Source organism: Harpegnathos saltator, unplaced genomic scaffold, assembly GCF_003227715.2.
Source record: "Harpegnathos saltator strain DR-91 unplaced genomic scaffold, Hsal_v8.6 scaffold252, whole genome shotgun sequence".
In the NCBI taxonomy this organism is placed as follows: Eukaryota; Metazoa; Arthropoda; class Insecta; order Hymenoptera; family Formicidae; genus Harpegnathos; species Harpegnathos saltator.
Window position 1 is genome coordinate 525,694 of NW_020230042.1, and position 21,456 is coordinate 547,149.

The following is a 21,456-nucleotide window of genomic DNA, read 5'->3' on the forward strand; positions in this document are numbered from 1 at the left end:
CTTATATCAACACTCATAAGTGCGACGTTCTCACTTTTTCTTTTTTCTTACAAGCGAAGCTGCTAATAGAGAGCGATATTCGAAACAATTCGCGTGCCATATCTTAACTGGTGAATGGACTGCTATGGTCGTCGAGGGGGGGGGGGGGAGGGAGAGGGGTAATCGTAGATTTTGATTTCGAATGGATGAGGTTTGATTCCTTCGTATCGGCGTCCCTGTAAAAAGACAATAAAATTAACATTGAGAGAACGGAGGAGAATTTCCCTCTTTACATTTACGCAATTCCCAAGTTGCGTGAAATTGAGCTTGACACTTCTTATCGATTTTAATTAATTCACCTGTTTTTTGGTTTTTTTCCTTGCGTCACACGGAGTAGCGCCATTTATTTATCGATCTCAAGGCTCAGCGATGTTTCCGGTTGAGTCCAAATGTAGCCTGTGCGTGTCATACTGCAATGTGCGTCGTAATATCTTCCCGGTGCACGGCAATAGGACCATCTCGGGCAACGACATCGGAACTTACTGTGAAACTCTTCCTTGCACACTTCGTTCCACCAACAGGTTCTCTGAAACGTCAGAGTTAGTCGCAGCTTAAGCAGACGTCACTTCCTTGCGTTTTTCGAAATATTTTCGTATCATACCGCAACATTTTACTACAAATCAACCGCGCGTGATATACATATTCATTCTACCACTTAATAAATTTCGTGAAGCTACCACGACGATTTTTGTGATTTTATCAAAGAGAATTCGTCAAAATCAGAAGACTTGTTGAATTTAGAATTTAGAATTATAAAATTTTTCTGCTAATTGCAACTTGATTGCAAATTGGCAAATTTTTTCACGGAGACCTGTGGATTTCTTCAGCTTTTGTCTCAAGTATAATTTTATCTAACGTCTTATAATATAATATTATTAGGTAAATCGGAAAGTTCCGTCCATTTAGCGGCAAGTAGAGCTATAGTTAGAACTGTCGTTAACCTCTGATGTCTAAACGAAGCTTGATGGTTTGTTTTGACATCTGTCAATAACATTCAGTTGGAAGAAAACTGCAGCTGAAGCTCATCGAATGATTGTAGAAGTTTATGCTCCTTCCGATAAAACATGCAGAGAATGGTTTCTCGACGCTTTAAAAGTGGTGATTTTGATGTAGAGAGAGAAAAAGAGCGTCGTTCTAGACGGCCAAGAGTATTCGAGGACAAAGAATTGCAGTCATTGGTGAACGAAGACCCATATCAAACGCAAAAACAACTTGCGGAAGCATTAAATTGTGCTCAATCTGTCATTTTCGATCGTTTGAAAGCCTTAGGAAAGGTTTACAAGGAAGGGAAATGGGTCCCATATGAACTGAAGCCAAGAGACATTGAAAGGCGAAAGACAACCACCTACGAAATTTTGCTTGCTAGGCAACAAAGAAAGAGGTTTTTACATCGTATCATCAGTGGGGATGAAAAATGAATTTATTTTGACAATTCCAAACGTCGAAAAACGGGATTTGCGATCCCGGCTAATCCTCTCAACATCGACGTCAAAGCGGAATATCCACGGGAAGAAAGCAATGCTCTGCATTTGGTGCGTTGTACCATGAAGAGTGTGTTGTACCATGAGCTGTTGAAAACAGCGCTCAAACAGTCACACAGGGGATCTCTACAGAAAACAAATGATCCGTTTGAGCCGAGCATTGCAAACGAGAAACGAACTAGAATATGAAACGAGACAGCATAAAGTGATTTTGCTTCGTGGCAACGCTCGACCTCACGTCACACAAAATCTGTCAAGGAAACGTTAGAAGCACTTCGCTTCGGAAGTGTTACCCCATGCGGCTTATTCACCAGACTGTGCCCCTTCCGACTACCGCTTGTTTCGGTCGATGGCACACGCACTTGCTGACGAATGCTTCAATTTTTACGAAGACGAAGACGTCGAAAAATGGGTCTCTGACTGGATAGCCTCCAAAGATGAGTCATTCTTTCGCCGCGGAATTCGCTTGCTGACCGAAAGATGGAAAAAGAGTCATCGCTAACGATGGCAATATTTTGATTGATGTACTTGTTCATTTTGTTTCTTAAATAAAGCCATACACGTTTTGCAAGAAAACGGACGGAACTTTCCGATTGACCTAATACATTCGAAGAGAATGAGAGTTCTTGAAATGCCTACCTCCGCTAGATACCCTCTCACGCTTTGATCGCTGTAATTTCGCTTGGTGATTATGTGCCTGGCGTTTGTCGAGTAAACTCTCGTGCATAGCGCGAATATCAATAAGAACCATAACGTGGTTCTATCCTGTGAGAGATAAACATATTATTCACTGTTCGTGATGATGCACTTTACGTCGAACTGTACTCGATTTCAAAGAGAAGAATTTTGCGAAACGATCTCCCATCAATCCTTTCTTCTGTCATCATACGCGTAAATCTTTCGCAAGATTTCCTTATTTCGATTACCCTTTAAATTAAATTTCAATGCTGTCTAGTTGAGATAGATTGATATAAATATTTTCAGACGAACGCACGTTCCTCTTCCGCGTCTCTGACACTTGATCCACTCCCCCTCCGAGCGGAACCTTATAAATCGTTTACTCCTCTATTCACCACCGCGCGCGAGATATACGTCGCGCTATCGAGATTTCGACGAGATTATTCGCGCGTCTACTCACTTACATTCTCCCTCATTTTCGCTGTCTCTATCGTGCGGGGCACTACTTTGTCCTCGATACCGGATTACATGCAAAAAGCGACGAAAGGGTGGCGGGTCCCCGCGAGCTGCATTTGTCCGCGCCGCGGCGTCACTCGCAAGGCATCGTTCCTGCACGATGCAGTTCCTGAAGGGAAGGAGCAAGTAACGTCGAGCATGCGTACACCCGCTCGGCATTCGTTGTTATCGTTAGGGGTAGGTCAGTCTCGCTTATCTCTCGTGACGATCGATCGTCACGCGAACTCTTATGACGTGCGAAAATATGGATCCCTTTCGGGAATTCCCCCTCGCCTCGTTACCTTGGATTTTTTTAGACTGTTCCCCCCCTTCCCGTCCGCCCCCCCTCTCTAAGCTTTCACTCGGAGGTAATTTCATCATTATGCGAAAAGAATTTCTCGATGATGGATTGGAATCCCCATACGTTTATTCTGAATTGCGAGACATGATAAAATTCCCAACTTGTTGATAATTTTAATATTCTGAGATCTTGAAAAAGAAATCCATTTGATCGAGACACTTCTTTTAGGAGACTACCTTTTACGTGTGTATATATATATATATATATATTGTATATAATATATTTTTATTCGCTTTTTTCTGTTTTCTGTGATTTCTATAAAATATTTTTCACGGTAATTTTCGCGATATGCTTACGCATATGGCTCTCTCGAAAAGCGCGCTAAGTTGCTATCGTTGCGACATCTATCGGCTGCGGAGCGAACTGGTTTTGCCGAAACTCGTTGGCTGAAGTTCAGTAATGATTATCTTTGTGTTGTATTAGATTTGTCATTCGCCAGCTTTCTCGAACGAAATGGCATCCCGCGCATTACTGCGACAATGTGCGGATGTGATTAGCAAAAATAATCCTGGGTACGTGAATCTTTTGCATTGTTTCGCGAACGAATCTCTCGTCTAAAGAGGAAAACAAATGGCCATAACCTCACAATTTTATGTAACAAATGTTATTTAGGTTGAAGACAAGCAAAAACAAATAAAATACATATACATGATAAGTGTTAATATTAGATTTATATTATTACAAAGCGTCATTCATTTAAGTTATAAATTTTGAGCGATAGATAAAGGGAGAAAAAAATGCTTCTCGATGCAACATTGTGATGTATATAATAATGTTTAATTAATTCTAAGGAAATTCTGTATGCAGAACGATCAGATTGATCTCGAGCAAAGGCACAGATGTAGAAAAACCACGGAAACCTGACATAGCGCAACGCAAGGATCTTGCAAAAGCCATACTTTCAGAAGATGAGTTGAAACGCATGCAAGCCTTAAACGTTAAAACTATTACTATAAGTACCGATATAGAGGATGTAGGTTACATATCCGGGGTTCCCGAGGAGCACATCAAGACTCGTAGGGTACGGATTTATCAGCCTGCCAAAAGCGCCATGCAATCGGGAACAAATAACATTAACTTTTGGCAAATAGATTTTGATACGCGCGAGCGTTGGGAGAATCCATTAATGGGATGGACCTCTTCGTAAGTGCTAATAACTTTATGTATCTTCATACATCCGGATACAATTGAGCAATCTTGTGAAATTTCTTATTACCACAGTGGAGATCCCATGTCAAACATCAAAGTTGACTTTACAAGCCAGGAAGAGGCAATCGTCCATTGCAAGAAGATGGGATGGGACTACTATATTCAGAAACCGAATGTGAGTGCACCAAAGCCTCGTACCTATGGGATGAACTTTTCTTGGAACAAACGTACTAGAGTTTCTACTAAATAATTATACACAGAAACTTTAGACCAAATGCTCGTAATTCAGAGGATAGCAGCAGTATGCGTGGCACTAATTGTAGTCATGCTTGTAAAGAATTCCTGTAACAGATGAATATATATTATGTGTAATAAAAATAAAATGTGTAATATATTTAACGCACTATCTGTTGCATCTCTCATTTGTTCTGGCTTAATCTTTAAATTACTTAAAGGAAAATACATTTTATTTGATCAATGTTTTATTTTTGTTTCCATCGCCCCTCTTTTATTGCAAAGTGGTGAGACAATATCGAACACTCGCGTACTTAGCTTATGTTATCGAGCTAATCTTTAATTGTAAATTTAATCTAGACTTTTTTATCACTACTTGAATATTTTGTACTGCTTATGCATTAGATTTATATATATATATATATATATATTGATACTTTCGCATGTACTTCATAAGAATATTGAGATGATGAGAGCGCGATAAACGCATCATCGCGAATATTTGTGTTCACGTGTATGTCTGAACGTTGGGGAAGAGATTGTGGGCGCAAGCCGTAACATTCATGCAAAAACAATAACAATTCAATAACATTTTAACATTTCTAATTACTTTTTTTTCGTTTATTTTATTATTTATAATTATATTATACTACAATATTGTTAACAACGTTGTGTATTGACGAGTTGCGCGCCTTCGAGTCAGGCGGAGCGAAATGAGAAATATTGTACAGTATATGCATTTCGAATTTAAGACTGATCTAAACTTATCGAAGATCGTGTTACAACGTCTCAGGAGACCAGCGTCGCATCGGCAATGCGAATCTCTTCAGGCCCGTTGCATCAACGTGTCTTTTTGCACATGTCATTGATAAAACTTGTTTCCTATACGATACCTCTCGCATAATTATCGCTGTTTCTCTCTCAGCCAAGTTAAAAGAAAGTAATATACGGAGGGAAGGGTTCCAATATCTATATTAACATTCTCTAGTATTAGTGTACAATTGAAAATTCAGAAATTTTGGCTAATCACATCTTGAAGGTACAAACAGATGCAGTGTTCACTCGTGATTGAATTAAAAGAAAGAAAAAGAAGAAAAATCTCCAAGCTTAATCGTTCGGGCGTCTTATTCGGAAAGTTTAGAAATTCTTCATCTTCTATTAGTAATAGGAAATATATAACAAATCTCGTTCTATATATTATTATTATTATTATTATTATTATTATTATTATTATTATTATTATTATTATTATTATTAGAGCCGTGAGATTTGGGAAGGAACAGGGGAGGGATTGTTGATCGGACTTGATTAATCGAGCACGTCGCTGCAACGGACCTTCAATCGTTCATTAATTAAGAGATAAAGCGAAGTAAGACGTGCGCAATCGTGTCTCATGAGCAGAATATGAAAAATGGCTTACGATGTCGTATTATCGCGTAAAAGGTACAGGGTGGCGAGAGGAAATTATAAGTAAGAGAAACAAGTTGCTTCACGTATCTCCCGGGGAGGTATTTGTACCGCTAAATTGTATGTAAAACATTTTATGGTACCTATCGATTTCTTCTAATAAATATCTCTGCCCTGCAAGAAGCGGATGAATCGGAGGAAGTCATCAGAGATTTATTCTGAAAAATTCCATTTCAAATCGCCTAGCTGTTTGTGTTTGGTATATGTGAGGAGTGTCAATCTCGCAGGACAGATCTCGCTGTTGAATTCCTCGTAATTGATCCTTTTATTGCAGTAAGGCGCAATGGACTAATGCAGGTCGCTCTGCGTTTTTTATCTTTATAAATTGCGAGTGAAAGTCATTATCGTAATATATGAAACCACGATGTGTCGCCGTCGATCATCGGCAAGACCATAAAATATTTTAAGCTCGATGTAAGTCCGACGCGTACGTTCGTCTCATGCGGATTTTTCTCCTTGCGTCGTATGTCTCTCGTGGAACTAGTCTCGCGACGACAATTCTTTCACGAAAATAAATTCTGTTGATTCCTGCGGAAAATACGCGAATTCAAGGACCGAGCCGGCAATTCTTTTTCTCTTCTTACTGTATGATCTCCGAAATCTCGAATGTGCTTCTTCTCGAAGGTGATTTTCGGACAAGAGAACTGTATTTTTTTTCTGTACAGTTCTCTCGCGAATCTCACATTCTCCAGTCCTTATATATATATATATATATATATATATATTCGAACATTCCAATAACTTAAGAATAATCCTGATTCACAATATTTTGCGTATATATATATATATATATATATATATATATATATATATATATATATATAATATAATATGTATGTGTGAGAATACGGAACTTCGGAATTTCACGAATCAATTTCTTCAGTTTCTTCCGAGATTTGAAGTTCATCAGTTTAAGTCTCCATATTTAAATTTCAATCATCTTTTCGCCTATTTTACGCAGGACTTACAAACGCATTGCTCTGATATTGCGCGGGGACCTGCGATCGAAAGCAACGTACTAACGGATGTATCTAATGTTAACGCTTTATATTCCGAGGAAGCGGTCGCCGTGTCACGTCACTTACTCTTTGCGGCAATTGTTCTCCCTCTTAGGGAAACCGTATCAGAATCCTCTCAATCAGATACTTTAAAGACACTAACGGCTTTTTTATGTATATACCCTATGTAATTTGCCCCCCCCCCCTGTGCATTATATCATCTGAATATACAATTCATCTATGTAACTTGTGATAGATCTCCTTATGCGGTTTTTAGAGCTCGACAGGACTCAACCTGACGAAAACATGAGTTAGCCCTTCGCTTCAAGCGAGAAGGAAGGAATGAAAAGATGAAGGGCGGGGAGCGAAAATGGGCTTTCAAGAAAGTTTACAGAACGATCATCGCTTCTCTTGTTCGCTTCTCTTTCGCTCTTGCTTGTCGCGCAAACAAAAACATCGCTGCAAACTCTCCTTCTCTCGCACCCGTAATGATTCTAATCGGATAGAGCGATATTGTAACTCGAAGTATGTGTGTGTGTGTGTGTGTGTGTGTGTGTGTGTGTAACCATGATATAAACTGTCGTTTCATCTCCTCGGTTCTTCGCGCGTGTGCCGCGTGTATAACAGTATTGTCACGTACGTGTTTACGTACGCATCTATATGTGTATGTATGTTTCGTATACATGTGTGTGTGTGTGTGTGTGTGTGTGTATTTACAAAGGTGTACATGTTACACCAGCGAGTACGGCTTGTATGTGTAGGCTTGAGCATACGCAATTATTCATCTGCACACATTAATCCGCAGACGCGCGATTAGAAAGACTAATTAGTGTGCTCTATATAGAGAAATCTCTCTTATATGGGACGCCTGGCGGTCGTCCACGCATGATTGTACAGTTTTCGAAGAAGATGCAGCCTCTCGAGAGTGCAGCTAGCATACATCCAGTCTCTTTCGTTCCGTTAATTTATATGTGTGTGCGCGTGTGTGTACATACAATCACACACACACACAAACACACACACAAACACACACATACACACACACACGCACGCACACACACACGCACACACACACACACGCGCACGCACACACACACACACACACACACACACACACACACACACACACACACACACACACACATACACACACATACACACACACACATACACACACACATATATATAGTGTCGTTAGTTTATTTACTTTATCTATATATATATATATCTATATATATATATATATATTTACAAGTATGTGAGCGTGGAGATAGACGCGCGTGCACGCGTAATCGCGACGCGTTCCTCAATTCGATTATTCTGTCGCACGAGTGCACGCGCGCTTCCCCCCGCGCCCCCCTCTCCGAATGTATGTATGTATGTATGTATGTATGTATGTGTGTATAATATATTTGTAATTTTTAATTGACATATAATTTTATCATATATGCCTCGTGAAAACCAGCTCCCGAGGATACCGGACCTGTCCGCCGATCCGCAAATTCGCCGCCGGACCGCCGCCGAATCGCCAATCGAGAGAACGTTATGCCACTTGCCTTATTTCCGTTTTTTTCTTTCTTTCTCCCTTTCTTTCTTCCTTTTTCTTTGCTCCTCTTTTTTCTTTTTCACGCGCGCGCGCGCGCGCAAACGGAGTTGTGTCAAGCTTGCCAAGCACAGAAGTACTACGGTCTGATTAACGTTGTCTGATATTATATATATATATATATGTATATATGTATGTATATCGTATATATGTGTATATCGTAATATAACTCTACGCGGATCTAGTTTACTCTATGCACATGTCAACGTCACCGTCCGCACGTTGCGGATATCCGACGGGTGTTTTATTCGCCCTTAACGCGCGATTTTGTCATTCACGGTGAGGAAGAGAGGGAGAGATTTTAACTTGAGCGACGTTCGGCAAGCGACGAAGAGAGGGACTTTCTTCATTGTTTGTTTCATTCGGTTGCTTTGTTTTCTTCTCAAATCTGCCCCACACGATCCTTTATTCATCGTTTACCGAACGACCTGCAGATATCCACCACCGATGTCTCTTTATAACGAGTTTTAACGAGCAAATGTATGGGGAATGTAATCGAAAAGATTACATACGGATATCCAATAAATATACACACCGATCGGATATCTGCGCCGTGCAGGCCCGGGATGCTTGTAAAACGGGAATTCGACAACGATATCCAATTATCTCTCGGTGTCGGCTAATTGATAATAGGCACTATAGGTCAACGTGAGGTTGTGGCATTATTTCAGCGGCAACGTTTACGTCTACAAGGGGAAAGTAAAATTGTGTGTGACTGCGGTGTGTACGGCCTTCGTGGAGTGACGATCGCCACTCTCTCGCGGCTCTCCGGAAGGTTTCGGTGGAACATAATGCGCTTATCTAGGACGACAAACGATACAGTATTTTACGAGAGGTGTCCCTTAAAATAATTCGTTGTCCATGGAAATTCGAACGTGCGCCCGCATGTATTATCCGCCCGCTCTTCGGTTCGGGGAAACTCTAGGTGAAACTTAGCGAAGCCAGCCTCACGCGTTTATCCTTTTATATTATTTTTTCCCCTCCGTTCTTCCGGTTTGATAACAAAGGCCCAGGACCGGCTCTAAGCTCGACGAGACACATCTGAGAAGAATCGGCGCGAAGCGTGGACGCACGTGCAGTGAGAGCGAATACAAAATAACGCTACGCGATTTGCCAGGGAGGCGACGAGGCCCGTGGAATTTAAAGCCGGTCCTGCGAAGGATCTTGCGTTGTTAGGATGTGTTGTGATAACGAGAACTCTCGGGGCGGCACGCATGGGGTTGCGAGAGCGCGCGGTAGGATTTTCGGATTATCAGCGTTTTTCCTTTTTATATAATCATTCAAGCACATCGTGCGATCGTTGATAAGTCGGCGCCGGCGAGATTTATTCACGCCGTCTTACAAATCGCACTCGCGAACGTTGGTGTACGTAATCTATGATAAAACGGAAACGACGCAGTAGAGATGTACTGGCGAGAATTTGGCCTGACGAGAAGTGAAGAGAGAAGATAGGTCGCGTAACATGATTGGAATTTAAGAAGATTGCACCTCGCAAGATATTTCGTATATGTTGCAAAGGGAGTTTAATATTTCGACAAAATTGGATTATTCGTCGGGGACTCACAAGCGTGCGTGAGTTTGGTTTCGTGAGGAATTTCAAGGCGATAAGAGAGCGCCGATGCTCTTAGGAGAATCCGAGAACGCGTGAAATCGAATTTTAATAGATATTTCTGCGAGAAGTCATTCTCTCTTTCTTGAGAGCTTCTTCATTAAGTCAACCCTGAAGCTGAAACTACGATCGGAGCGTCCAGCTGACCAGTTTCATCCTCGACGATTCTTTACAGTGAAAATTGCCAAAGTACACGCGATTGCAAATTGCTCACAAAATTCGGTACACAGCGGGAAGCGCTCTCTCCCGTTGAAGGTCGCTCTCGAAGGTAAAAAGCCCTCAACCCTTCCCACTTTTTATTTTTCGGAATTCCACTTCATATTTATTCAATTGCAATCGGTGTAATCACACGGGACAATCAAACGTCCAAGAGAAAAATGCAACCTCATCGACAATTTTGCTGAAGGAAATGCGCAAGAAGACGCGCAGAAATTTCTTGTTAACGCTCTTCGTTCTTCATTCACTCGTTATTCTGTCACTCATTATCTCGTCACTTGTGTTGTCGTAGAACTTATTAGATCTTCTTGACAATAAGCCGGAAGGGTCGAGGCTACGCAACTACCGGATGTGCAAAGGTGCAACGAGAAACCTGCTGTGATACAACGTAAAGCATGCGTGTCGTTCTGTGCGGTACATTTTGCTCTCAAAGTTCCAACTCATTCACGCCGATGTCTGCGATACAATGCGAATGTAGCGGAGAGAATCGAGAGAAACGTAAAGGCTCGTCTACATTAGCTGTAAGAGTAAGGCTGTAAGGTTGCAAGACACGAAACGAAATATTTTCATTCGCTGACAGCTTACGTTACAGCCTTACAGCCTTACTCTTGCAGCTATTGTAGACGAGCCTTAAGAGCCTCAGAAGCGCCGCGCCGTGTCGAATGGAAACAGGGACGTCGTCCTCCGTTTTTTTTCTTTTTCTTTTTTTTTCCAGCATTCTTCTCCACGACGCGAACAGTTGCAATGAACAAACGCGCCTAGACCAAACAGCAGTTGGCAGTACGATAGTGTGTTACGATCGTCGATGTGTGTACATACATATTTGCTGCGCGCATCGAAGCGAAAGCAACATCGCGCGTATTCGCGCGAACATCGCAAGCGAGATGAGAGATCGAACGAAAATCGGTACTTTGCCTTGCGACAATGAGGCTGGCTGACGAACAGCGTTGGGGATTTACGTGTAATCATCCACCGCGGGGAACCTGTCTCTAGCATGAGATTCATGGAACTTGAAGTTTTTCCACTCGACTGTGGGGGGGGGATGATATCCCGGGTCGATACGAGCCGTTGAGAAAGATATCTTGGTTGAGTCGATTAAGTCGTTTGAATAATGACGGGACGATTAATGTCTGAGCAGCTGAATCGTCGCAGATTGTAGTCGCTTTCTCGAGTCTCGAATTGATCGTTTTGTTAATTTTGAAGTATTATTTTTCCAAAGAGCCGTCCCGTCGTTGATTAAGCGTAAACCCCCAACTCTGTCGTCGACTGATACACTGCGATCAGCTGATCGAGCCATCGTCTCGCGATTACGACAACTGGTTCGCGAGAATTCCAAAATATGAGTGAATGTGAGAAACGGAATCGGTTGTGACTTTGGTTATACGACAATATAATCACGATCACCGAAGGGAGCCACCATTATCTTCGCCTTTGTTTTGTTCGCTTTTTCTCTTTCCTTTTCTTTCCTTTTTATTCGTTTACGACCTTCCTCGCCGTTAGTGTGACGCGAGTAATTTTACTCTAAGATTTGAGGCAGTACTCTTTTTTTTGTATACTGGTAAAATTCGTTCTTCGTAGCAAACTCCGGGCGGTCTGCGTTATCTACGTGCTAACGATCTAGGTTCTCTTTTTCCATTTTTTTTGAAGAAAACACCGTTCAACAGAGTCGAATGTGCCCATATTTGGTCCGACCACTCTTAATTACGATGTAAGAGACAAGGATTACGTAACGTATAAATGTAGAGTCAGTAAAAAGGTAGTTTCGATTAGGTAGTTTCGTACCGAGGAGAGCCTCTCCTATATGTACACGTGAGTGCAAATACATCGCTCTCTCATTCACTGAAAAGCCGCGTGAAATCAGTGTTGTAAGAAGCTAATTCGGGCGATGAGCCTGATAATGCAATGGAATTAAATAAAGCAACGCCGAAATATGCCGTTTCGCATAAGCAAGAGATTGAGATCGATTTCGCGGCTAATGAGATAATTGGTAACTCCAATCGCCCCCGATAATTACATTCGAAAACTTGGATATATTCCAATTATCTCAAAATTATTTCCAATCTGGGATTTCAACGTTTGAGATTCTAATTATCTGCAGTTACTCGTGTGTGTGATTGTTGTTTACGTGTAAACGCCCAACGCGCTATTGAATAGCTAAATTATTGTTTTCTTTTTTTCTTTCTTTTCTGTTCGAAATTGAAATCGAGAAGGCAAACTAACGATTGCGATAAAAGCATGTTCTTACCAGAGTAGCGCAACTTACTAGAAATAGTCGCTGTCTCAGAAAAAAAGGTCAGTCGCGTGAACGTTGATGTACGATTTGGCTCTGTGGTATCTATCCTGGTAGTTGATTAGTAGCGGTAATTATGGAATAAACTCGAATGTCGCAGTAGCATCGATAATTTACGACTAGCGTTGATTGCGTTTGTTTGTACGTTGAGTCTAGTGCAATCAATCACGGTATAATTATGTTTCTGATTTATCGCAGTTAATGCGCTGTACCTCTCTGCTTTATATACACGCTATATGCTAATTACACGGCGTAGAGGAAATCGCTAAAGGCAAACTGGGTGCCGCGTACAGTTTTCTTTATTGACCGGTACGACCGAGTGGTGTCAGAAACGCGCGGTTAAGGTGCGGTCAAGATTCGTATCGTTAAAGTGTCCCTCTGGAAGAAGAAAGCATTAAATTGCCCTTAGAACTTACGACAGTAATAATGATTCGTCGATCATCACGTCAATGTGTGAATTCTTTTACGTAGCAAAAATTCATAATGTAGTTAATTGTATCCGTTACGCTATTATGTACACACACAAGCGCGCGCGCACACGCACACGCACACGCACACGCACACGCACACGCACACACACATACACACACACACACGCATACACGCGCGCACTTCTAATGTCGCGGGTCAACTCTTTTTGTCGAGATATAATAATGCCGTAAATATTACTGGTATTGTTCTTGTTTTCTGAAAACGGCTACGTCTGGTATTTCCGCCACGCTGGTAATTCATTTTTACTCTTTCGCCGTCAGAGGAACTCAGTATTGTCGCGCATATCTTTTTCCCTCTTTCCCCGCCGTCGAACAGTAACGTCATGTCAACGTGAAAACGATTAGAACGTGTTCCTCCAACGACCTCTGTCCCGTTTTCTATCGCAATGGAAAAAATCTTTGTCGAAAATCTTTGTGTTTTCTCAATCTCGTCCTTGTCCCTTTCTTCGTTTCTCGATGTGAATGGCTCTCGACCTTCTCCTCGCGACATTGAAGCGAGAATGCCCCGACAGCTATGCGCCTTGATTAGGCGGACGTTTAAAAAATCTCACAGCAGTTTGTCACGGATAGAGTCCTCGAAATAACGTAAGAATCGCTTCTTCCCCGTCAGAAGCAAGGTAACGTCATGCCCGTGGGCATTGAACCTCACGGACACGCTTGTGAACGATCATCGATTGGCATTGTGTTGGTAATCACGACGCGGTCGTCCGATCCGACCGCGATTCTCAGCTAGGTTTTGTCTCTAGCGGAGCAAAGAGGCATCGCGTATCGCCGGCATATTCTCATTCCGGAGATCAGCGAGAAAGGATTTAGCGAAGAATCTATCCTCTGCACCACGTTCGGCAGCAGAACCTCCCCCGCATCATCGGATCGCGTCGCGGTCGAGAACCATCGCCACACGTGCCACAGAGTCAGTGCCGATCCGACACTTCGACGAAACATACATACACGTCGCGCCCGGCGATTCGAGGAGACTCGCCCTGAAGAAGCCACGCTAGCGCGCGCGCGCGCGCGCGCGGGCCGTCCTACCTAGTTAGATTGATCTGTGTTGTGAAAAGTCTACAATGTACGTCTCTCTACATATTTACTATCACTGAGTCGCGCCGCAGCCGCCACGGCCGCTGCCGCCGCCGCCGCCGCCGTCGCCGCCATTATCGCCTAGCATTGTCGTACCGCGAGGTTACATCGTCGTCGGGGGTCTCTCTGACCGCGTCGACTAGGATCAGCTGTCGTCCGGCGTGTCCTGATACTCCTCGCTCTCTCTGTGCACCAGCACGTGCACCACCGTCGCCTCGGACTGCTGCCTGAGCAGCGGCGGCCTCGACGGCGGCGCGGTGTTCTCCGGGCTCGGCTCCGTCACCAGGATGCTCACGTCGCTGCCGTCGACCGGCAGCTGCACCGGCTCCGGCGGCGGCGCCCGTCGCCTCAGGCTGCTGCAGCGCCGGTTAAACGCCTCCTTGATGTCCCGTTGCAGCGTGTTGAGCGAGAGCGTGGTGCCGCTCGGCCGCAAGGAGCCACGCTTCGAGATCGGCGGACTGACCACGTCCTCCTCCGGGTACTTCTCCACTGCATCCTGCCGACCCAGCGTAGGGCCCAGTGACCTGCGGACAAGAGGACGGCGTCGTTCAGTCTTGGCTTCGTGCGCGATTGCCCGTGGACGAATCGCCTTGCGCCGCCGGCTTCTGCGAGCCGGGCTGCGATACCGGCTGAGACGTTGGAACTCGTCTCTTCCGAGTGACGCGGCTGAAAAAACGATTCCACGACTCTGCGCGATTTTTTAGTCGCGTTTACAGTATTTGGTACTTTCCGCCGGTGAGAGAGAGAGAGAGAGAGAGAGAGAGAGAGAGAGAGAGAGAGAGAGAGAGAGAGACACGTTTCTCCGATTTTTCTCCCGGCCGCGCACGATCTCTGCCGGCCTCTCTTCCTCTCGTCCTGCCTCGCGTACGCAGGAGGGGGAGGGCCGTGTACGCTAAATGAACCAGCGCTAACTTTTCGCAGTGGGGATAAGTACAATTTGTCGAGATTGATCTGCGCCTTGCACGACACACGACCAAATGTTTACAGATACGTTCAGCATGCGAGAGCTCGAAACCACATGTTTCGTGTTCAAGAGGTTTCTCTTACTGGAAAGCTGGCTAGAGACTGAAGCATGACACGATGCTGACAAAAACACGCTAATGATATCTAAATGTCATGAGATGCGTAATCAAGGTGGGCGGTATCGTCATGATCAACGTAACAGCAACGCAACACCAACTCTCTTATCCAACTACGTTCAATCACAAACCGATATACATAAGCGACACAATGAACCGTCAATAGGATGTGAATTATGCGCAACAAGTCTACTAGCTGTTACCCTCTAATCCGCTAGCGTATCCACTAGTCCACTAATTTTGTTATTTTGTTATGTGTTCGGTATATATGTGGTATATTCCTCGTTGGCAAATATATACGCAATACTCCAACTGCTAAATGACATATTCGAGAGTGTGGCCTCATCTAGCAATACAGAAAGAACTCAACGATAAAAGTTCGAAGAAGTCTAAGTACATGTTCAGCTTTACCTGTTCGTTTTCTTGCCTGAGGAGTTTTGAAAGAGAAGAAGAGAAACTAGATTAATTTGTATACACGTGTGTGTGTGTGTGTGTGTGTGTGTGTGTGTGTGTGTGTATGTGTATGCGTGACGTGGTGTGTAAGAGTCAATTGTACTACGACGACATATACCAGCGCATATATATATATATATATATATATGTATCTTACATTAACACATTCGTCAGTATGTGCAAACTCCTCAGGCCGATACGATCGTGGCGTACAATTCATTCCCCGAAAGCTAATCGCTGTTTCTCGAGTTTCCCGATAAATCTGTAATCTTTCAAATGCCAGGCCAACGCGAATGGCCAACTGACATCGCCTCTTTCCACGTTAATTTAACATATAACCCATCCAGCCCATGTCGTTTAACAGGGATTTCGCGTGCAGCCGGCGATTTCCTCAGATCTCCTCAGATCTTCTCTCACGGTTGCGTTCAGCGCATCTGACTAGCGTGCATATTTTGAGCTTCCATTCGGATCTAAGAGTCCCAGATCTACGTCGACGTCGCTGGGCGCAACCGGTGGAGGAGACCGCTAGATTATATCGTATCGTTGAGACGGAGAGGAGAGAAAGAGAAGGGAGGAGAGAAAGAGAGAGGATGAACCAACCTGACGGTGACGTGGGAGTCCGAGCCGGAGCTGGAAGCGGCGGAGGGCTGTTCGGTGGTCGGCGAGGGACGGGATACGGTCAGAGCCGGGGGTTGCAGGTCCTCGTGGGTTCCTGTGGCGCCGGAGAGCAACAGCAGAGGAAGATTAGGGAACAGCCATGCCGAGGCAGTCCCGAGTTCGCTGAGGTCGCTAGCGTCGCTGGCCCTGGAGGACTTGCGGCTACTTGCCCGGCTACCCCGATGCACATGCAGAAGGGCCGACAGCTTACCGCCCCATCCACTTCCGCCTCTACCGTCCACGCCACCCGGACTCGACGTCTGCGTCTGAGAGTCCACTTCCTGGGCGATTCTCTCGCGCTCCCTCTTCATCCTGCGGGTGCGCGGGGGAGAATCGCGATTACGTTTAGTCGTCAGCATGCGCGATGATCATTATTTTTCTCCTCCCATTAAATGAACTGTGACTTTGGAATGTTTCTCACTGTATTTGTAATTATTATTTATTTATATTTATGATTTTATGATACTGCATTATGTTTTTATGACACACGACGTGTCGTCGTCGTCGTCGTCGTCGTCGTCGTCGTTGTCGTGTGATGGAACGACAACTGTTTCCAATTTTGAATATACGTATTTTGTGGAGTCCGACAGAGGATACTTACGCAATGAACTCTCTTATAGAGTGCTGAATCAACCTGGCAGCTTTGTCTTGCCGTTTCCAGATTCTCGTGGAAGACACTATCTCTAATTCTTTCCTAGTCGGAAATTGCTTCTTGAACTTGACGTCCATCTGGTCCTGTAGCTTCCTGAAGTCATCCGATTCCTCGACGTGCCCAAGAACGTGCTTGACGAGCGCGTGGAGAATGTCCAGACAATGAATCTTGTTACCCTTTGCGATGGGAAGATTAAAGCTGACCAACGCCACCACGTTGGGCTTTGATATCCCCAGCGGCGGGTCCAGGCTCGCTATAAAGTCGCTCAGCTGGGAAAAGCTGATAAATTGAGTTGCGTGCGGATCGTACCTGAGGAATAAACGTATCGATTTTTCAAGTCACGCGAGCGAGCATTTTCTCCCCGTGCGTCACGGACCACTTCTTCCTGTCGATGAAAGAAAATGGCGGAGAGAAGAGAAAGAAATGTATCTTACTTCGACCATCGGATGTAAAACATCTCCAAGTCATCCTCGACGATGCCAATCTCCTCCTCCTGATGAGCTTGATTGAAGTTCTCCAAGATGATGGCGATGTACATATTGATGACTATCATGTAGCTGATGATGATAAACGAGGTGAAGTACGTGATCGCCAGTAAAGGATATCCGCAATCTCCGTTCATCTGTCGACTGTTCGGAGTGGAGTCGCATTCTGGTGGTTGCGCCATCAGCGACTCCAGCACATCGTTCCACCCAGCCGAGGTCATCAAACGGAACAACAGCTGCATGCTACTACCGAAGGTTTCGAAATTCACCTGCGAGACGGAAGATTACAATTACAATTTTATTGATGTGAAACGCACATTTATGTCCAATCAATTCAAACGACGAACGCATCGTTAGGCTCAATAATAGCGTCTTTTGCGCTCAACGTGGTGTGATGTGTAGTGCAGATTCTTTGAGCTCACCATATCGTCCAATGCGCCTTGTTTCCTGACGTGTCCGAAAACGGACATGCCGATGATGGCGTAGATGAACGTGATCAAGGCCAGCAAGGCCCCGATGTTGAAGAGCGCTGGAAGACTGACGACAAGGGCGAAGAGCAGCTTACGGATACCTTTCGCGGCTTTAATGAGCCTCAAGATTCTACCAATTCTGAACACCCTCACGACTCGCAAGAGCGTCGGGGACACAGGGAAATCTATCATGATGTCTTCCATCAGTATACCCAGGATGGACGCCAGTACCAGTAGGAAGTCGAATAAGTTCCACGGCACCGTGAAGTAATGGTAACGCAGACCTATTATCTTGACGATCGCCTCCAGGCCGAAGACAGTCGTGAAAAACGCGTTCGACACTTCGAGGACGAAGAAGACGGGATGGGGCTGATTGTAATGCTCGATTCCCATCGTCAGCATGTTGAGAAATATCAAAACGAAGATAGCTATTTCGAATCTGGAAAGGAGCGGACCACTCGTCACGTCGTCGCGCGTCTCGCCGCATTCCTCTCCTGTCGCAACTCGTTACTTTTTTTTCGCGGCGTGCCAACAAGTAGCATGCATGTTCTAGCTTTGCTCGTGCGATGAAGTGTCGTAAATGGTATCTGCCGGCGACGGCCGAAGGTTGATCCTCGCGTTCGTACGGTCCTCGTATTTTTGTAACAGACTACCACGGACTTTCTATGCCTTTCTATGCGTCTTTCGAATCTATACATATATATATATATATATGTATAAATCGAATCTATACATTTATACATATATATATATATATATATATGTATAAAATCGATGTATATGATAAATAATGCGGTGCACATCAGTGGGAAGAAAATGAGAGAGAAGTTTTACGATGAAGCGCACAGTTGCAAATTCGTCGAGGATGTCCGGTCAAAATAATGGAATTTTCGTGGGTGGTTCACGAGCTTTGAGGGGGAGGAGGATGCTCGTTTATAATTCTAGCGTTCCCAGATGCGCAGTTAATTCTACGTTTCCGCGTATAAATTCGACCAGAAGTTCGCGTCTAATATCCAATGTGTAGAATCGTAAAGTTACTACGTTTGCGTAAGCTCTCAGGCTACAGCTTATCTCGTCTATTATGCACGGTTGTATCACTTGGTGCACCGAGACGTCGCAGCGACAATTTACAAGCGCCGGGCGTAAATGTCCTTTGGCTATCGATTCTCCATTATTCCGGGTAACGGATCGTAGAATCGCGACATTTATCTTCCCCGCGGTCTTGCCTCCTCCCGGAAGCTGAAAAGAAAATTCACGTATTGTGTGTTATGTGCGATTGGTTACACGTGTTGCAATACATCGCAACGGGGAACGGGGGTTGCGCAAAAAAGTTCGGTCGCTCGAGAAACGAATATTCCGCGTTATCATCGCGAGAAATATGTGCGAGTGTGTCCACCCATAGAATCGGCATCAAAAGCCGGCAGCCGAGAACGAAGAGAGGCAAGTGATGGAAGAAATCTATCGATATGTTGAAGTTGCTTTAATGTTACGTAGTTGCTTTAAGGTTACGCCCGCTAAATATTCTAGGACAACGCGACAAGCGCAAAGAAAGGCTCGGTAATAATAAATGTTATTGAAGTTTCACGGACAATACGGCGAGAGACATCTTCGAGCTTCAAAGAACACGAGATCATTGAGCGTGATAAACGCTTTAAAGGATAACGCGTATGTACAGGGTACTCAATTTCAAACGTAACAGGTAAAAAATCTCGAAAACTATGAGAGATATTAAAAAAGAGCTGAAACACGTGTTCCATGATTTCGAAGGGAAAAGAGAATGGCATTATCAGTTTTTTATTTGGAGGGCATTTTCAAGGTCAGTTGAAGGTCAACTTAATTTTTTTAAATGGAAAGCCCAATTTTTTATTATATCTTCTTTTTCTACCGATTAATTTTAACAACTTTTGTCTGAAACATTTTTTTATTCGTCTAATATCTTTTGGATCTTTTGGAAATATTTAAGGAAAACCTGGTAACTTTTTCAACATTTAACTTACGACATCTCGCTAACTATTGGTCGAAAGAAAAAATAGTATTAGACTTTTTTACTTTATTTACTATCAAGAATATATTACAATAATAGTGCCCTAACTTTTGTTAATTTAATAATTTTGGAATTTCCAAAGGTCGATAAGTTAACAAAAGTCAGGGCGCTATTATAGTAATATATTCTTAATAGTAAATAAAGTGAAAAAGTCTAATACTATTTTTTCTTTCGACAAATAGTTAGCGAGATATCGTAAGTTAAATGTTGAAAAAGTTACCAAGTTTACCTTAAATATTTCCAAAAATATTAGGCGAATAAAAAAATGTTTCAGACAAAAGTTGTCAAAATTAATTGGTAGAAAAAGAAGATATAATAAAAGATTGGGCTTTCCATTAAAAAAAATTAAGTTGACCTTCAACTGACCTTGAAAATGTCCTCCAAATAAAAAACTGATAATACCATTCTCTTTCCCCTACGAAATCATGGAACACGTGTTTCAGTTCTTTTCTAATATCTCTCATAGTTTTCAAAATTTTTTACCTATTACGTTTGAAACTCATCACCATGTACATATATGATATATATAAAATTGTATATTTCTATTTCGAATTATATCTCTTCTTACCTGGTCTTTGATCTAAAGTTGTCCTCCCGTCGATGAATGAGCACGTCGGTGTCGAAGATGAAAGAATAATTTTCCTAAATAGTCCTCGTGTGTAAAAGCATATCTCGAAGCTAGCGAGTATCTTCCTTCGGCCTTCTCATTTCTTCGTTGCGCGCCTCACGATGAGAGTGAGCGCCAGTGAACGATAACGTCGAATTCAAACAATCATCTTCCATTTCTTAGGATTTCTATCTACGCGACTCCGATCGAAAGTCTTAATGAGAAATATCGATGCAATTTCTGTAAAGCGCACATTCTTAAGTGTGTCGGCGTGAGCACTGAGCAGGTGTCGTCACCATGCAGGTGTCGAGATTATTCTGTCAACAACGCGATTTGCAGCACAGACAGCTCCGATCTATTAAATCGCCAACATTCGCCAAATCGCCGTGCCAAGAGAACTTGTAAGAGTAGAGTACCACAGGCGAGTTGTCGATTACTTGATTACACATTTGACGTCGCTCTGACCTTGTGTTAATTTTTAATATCCGGCTCTATATTAAGAACCACGTCACACAGCAGGAGAGCGAATAAACAGTGTGAAATGTTTCTGGCTTAACTTGGTGCTTGCTTCGACGAGATTAGGAGGCGAAGCCTAAGAGGGGCGAAGCGCGCGGGGATCTCCGTATACCGACGTGTGCACGTATATGCCGATTATACTGCAACTGCTCTATAGCTCGGATATTAGACTCGTTATTAGCGCGTTATTAGCGATTTAACGTGAAATGCCTGTGATTTGCAGCCTGAGATTTGCACCTGCCACACTGCTCGCGCTGGACCGCACTCAAGCGCGCGCGCTGCACAGCCCGATCACACCGAAACCG

The 21,456-nt window shown here is 43.6% G+C and overlaps 3 protein-coding genes across 4 annotated transcripts in view; 1 reads left to right on the forward strand and 2 right to left on the reverse strand.

Moving 5' to 3' along the window:
* Positions 1–161: 161 nt before the first annotated feature.
* LOC105187598 (uncharacterized) lies at positions 162–2,847 on the reverse strand. The gene is made up of 4 exons (XM_011148521.3): positions 2,663–2,847; positions 2,160–2,285; positions 339–565; positions 162–215 (listed from the first exon to the last, which is right to left on the reverse strand). The coding sequence occupies exons 1-3, from the start codon at positions 2,672–2,674 to the stop codon at positions 383–385; spliced, it is 321 nt and encodes a 106-aa protein (XP_011146823.1). The 5' UTR covers positions 2,675–2,847; the 3' UTR covers positions 162–215; positions 339–382.
* Positions 2,848–3,376: 529 nt separating this feature from the next.
* Positions 3,377–4,681, forward strand: ND-18 (NADH:ubiquinone oxidoreductase subunit 18). Its single transcript, XM_011148511.3, has 3 exons — positions 3,377–3,566; positions 3,862–4,197; positions 4,276–4,681. Exons 1-3 carry the CDS (start codon positions 3,508–3,510, stop codon positions 4,451–4,453), a joined length of 573 nt encoding a protein of 190 aa, XP_011146813.1. The 5' UTR covers positions 3,377–3,507; the 3' UTR covers positions 4,454–4,681.
* Positions 4,682–11,362: 6,681 nt separating this feature from the next.
* The window catches only part of LOC105187580 (Na channel protein 60E), an 80,520-nt gene continuing 70,426 nt past the window's right edge, over positions 11,363–21,456 (reverse strand). Inside the window, exons 17-22 of one of the 2 annotated variants that reach the window (XM_025299100.1) lie at positions 17,937–18,423; positions 17,464–17,783; positions 16,979–17,338; positions 16,321–16,689; positions 15,679–15,694; positions 14,444–14,712 (exon numbers count right to left, since the gene is read on the reverse strand). In XM_025299100.1, coding sequence (XP_025154885.1) covers positions 14,557–14,712; positions 15,679–15,694; positions 16,321–16,689; positions 16,979–17,338; positions 17,464–17,783; positions 17,937–18,423 — 1,708 coding nt within the window. In that variant the 3' untranslated portion in view covers positions 14,444–14,556. Of the gene's footprint in view, positions 14,713–15,678; positions 15,695–16,320; positions 16,690–16,978; positions 17,339–17,463; positions 17,784–17,936; positions 18,424–21,456 lie in introns of both variants that reach the window. The other variant, XM_011148484.3, reaches the window with a different exon arrangement.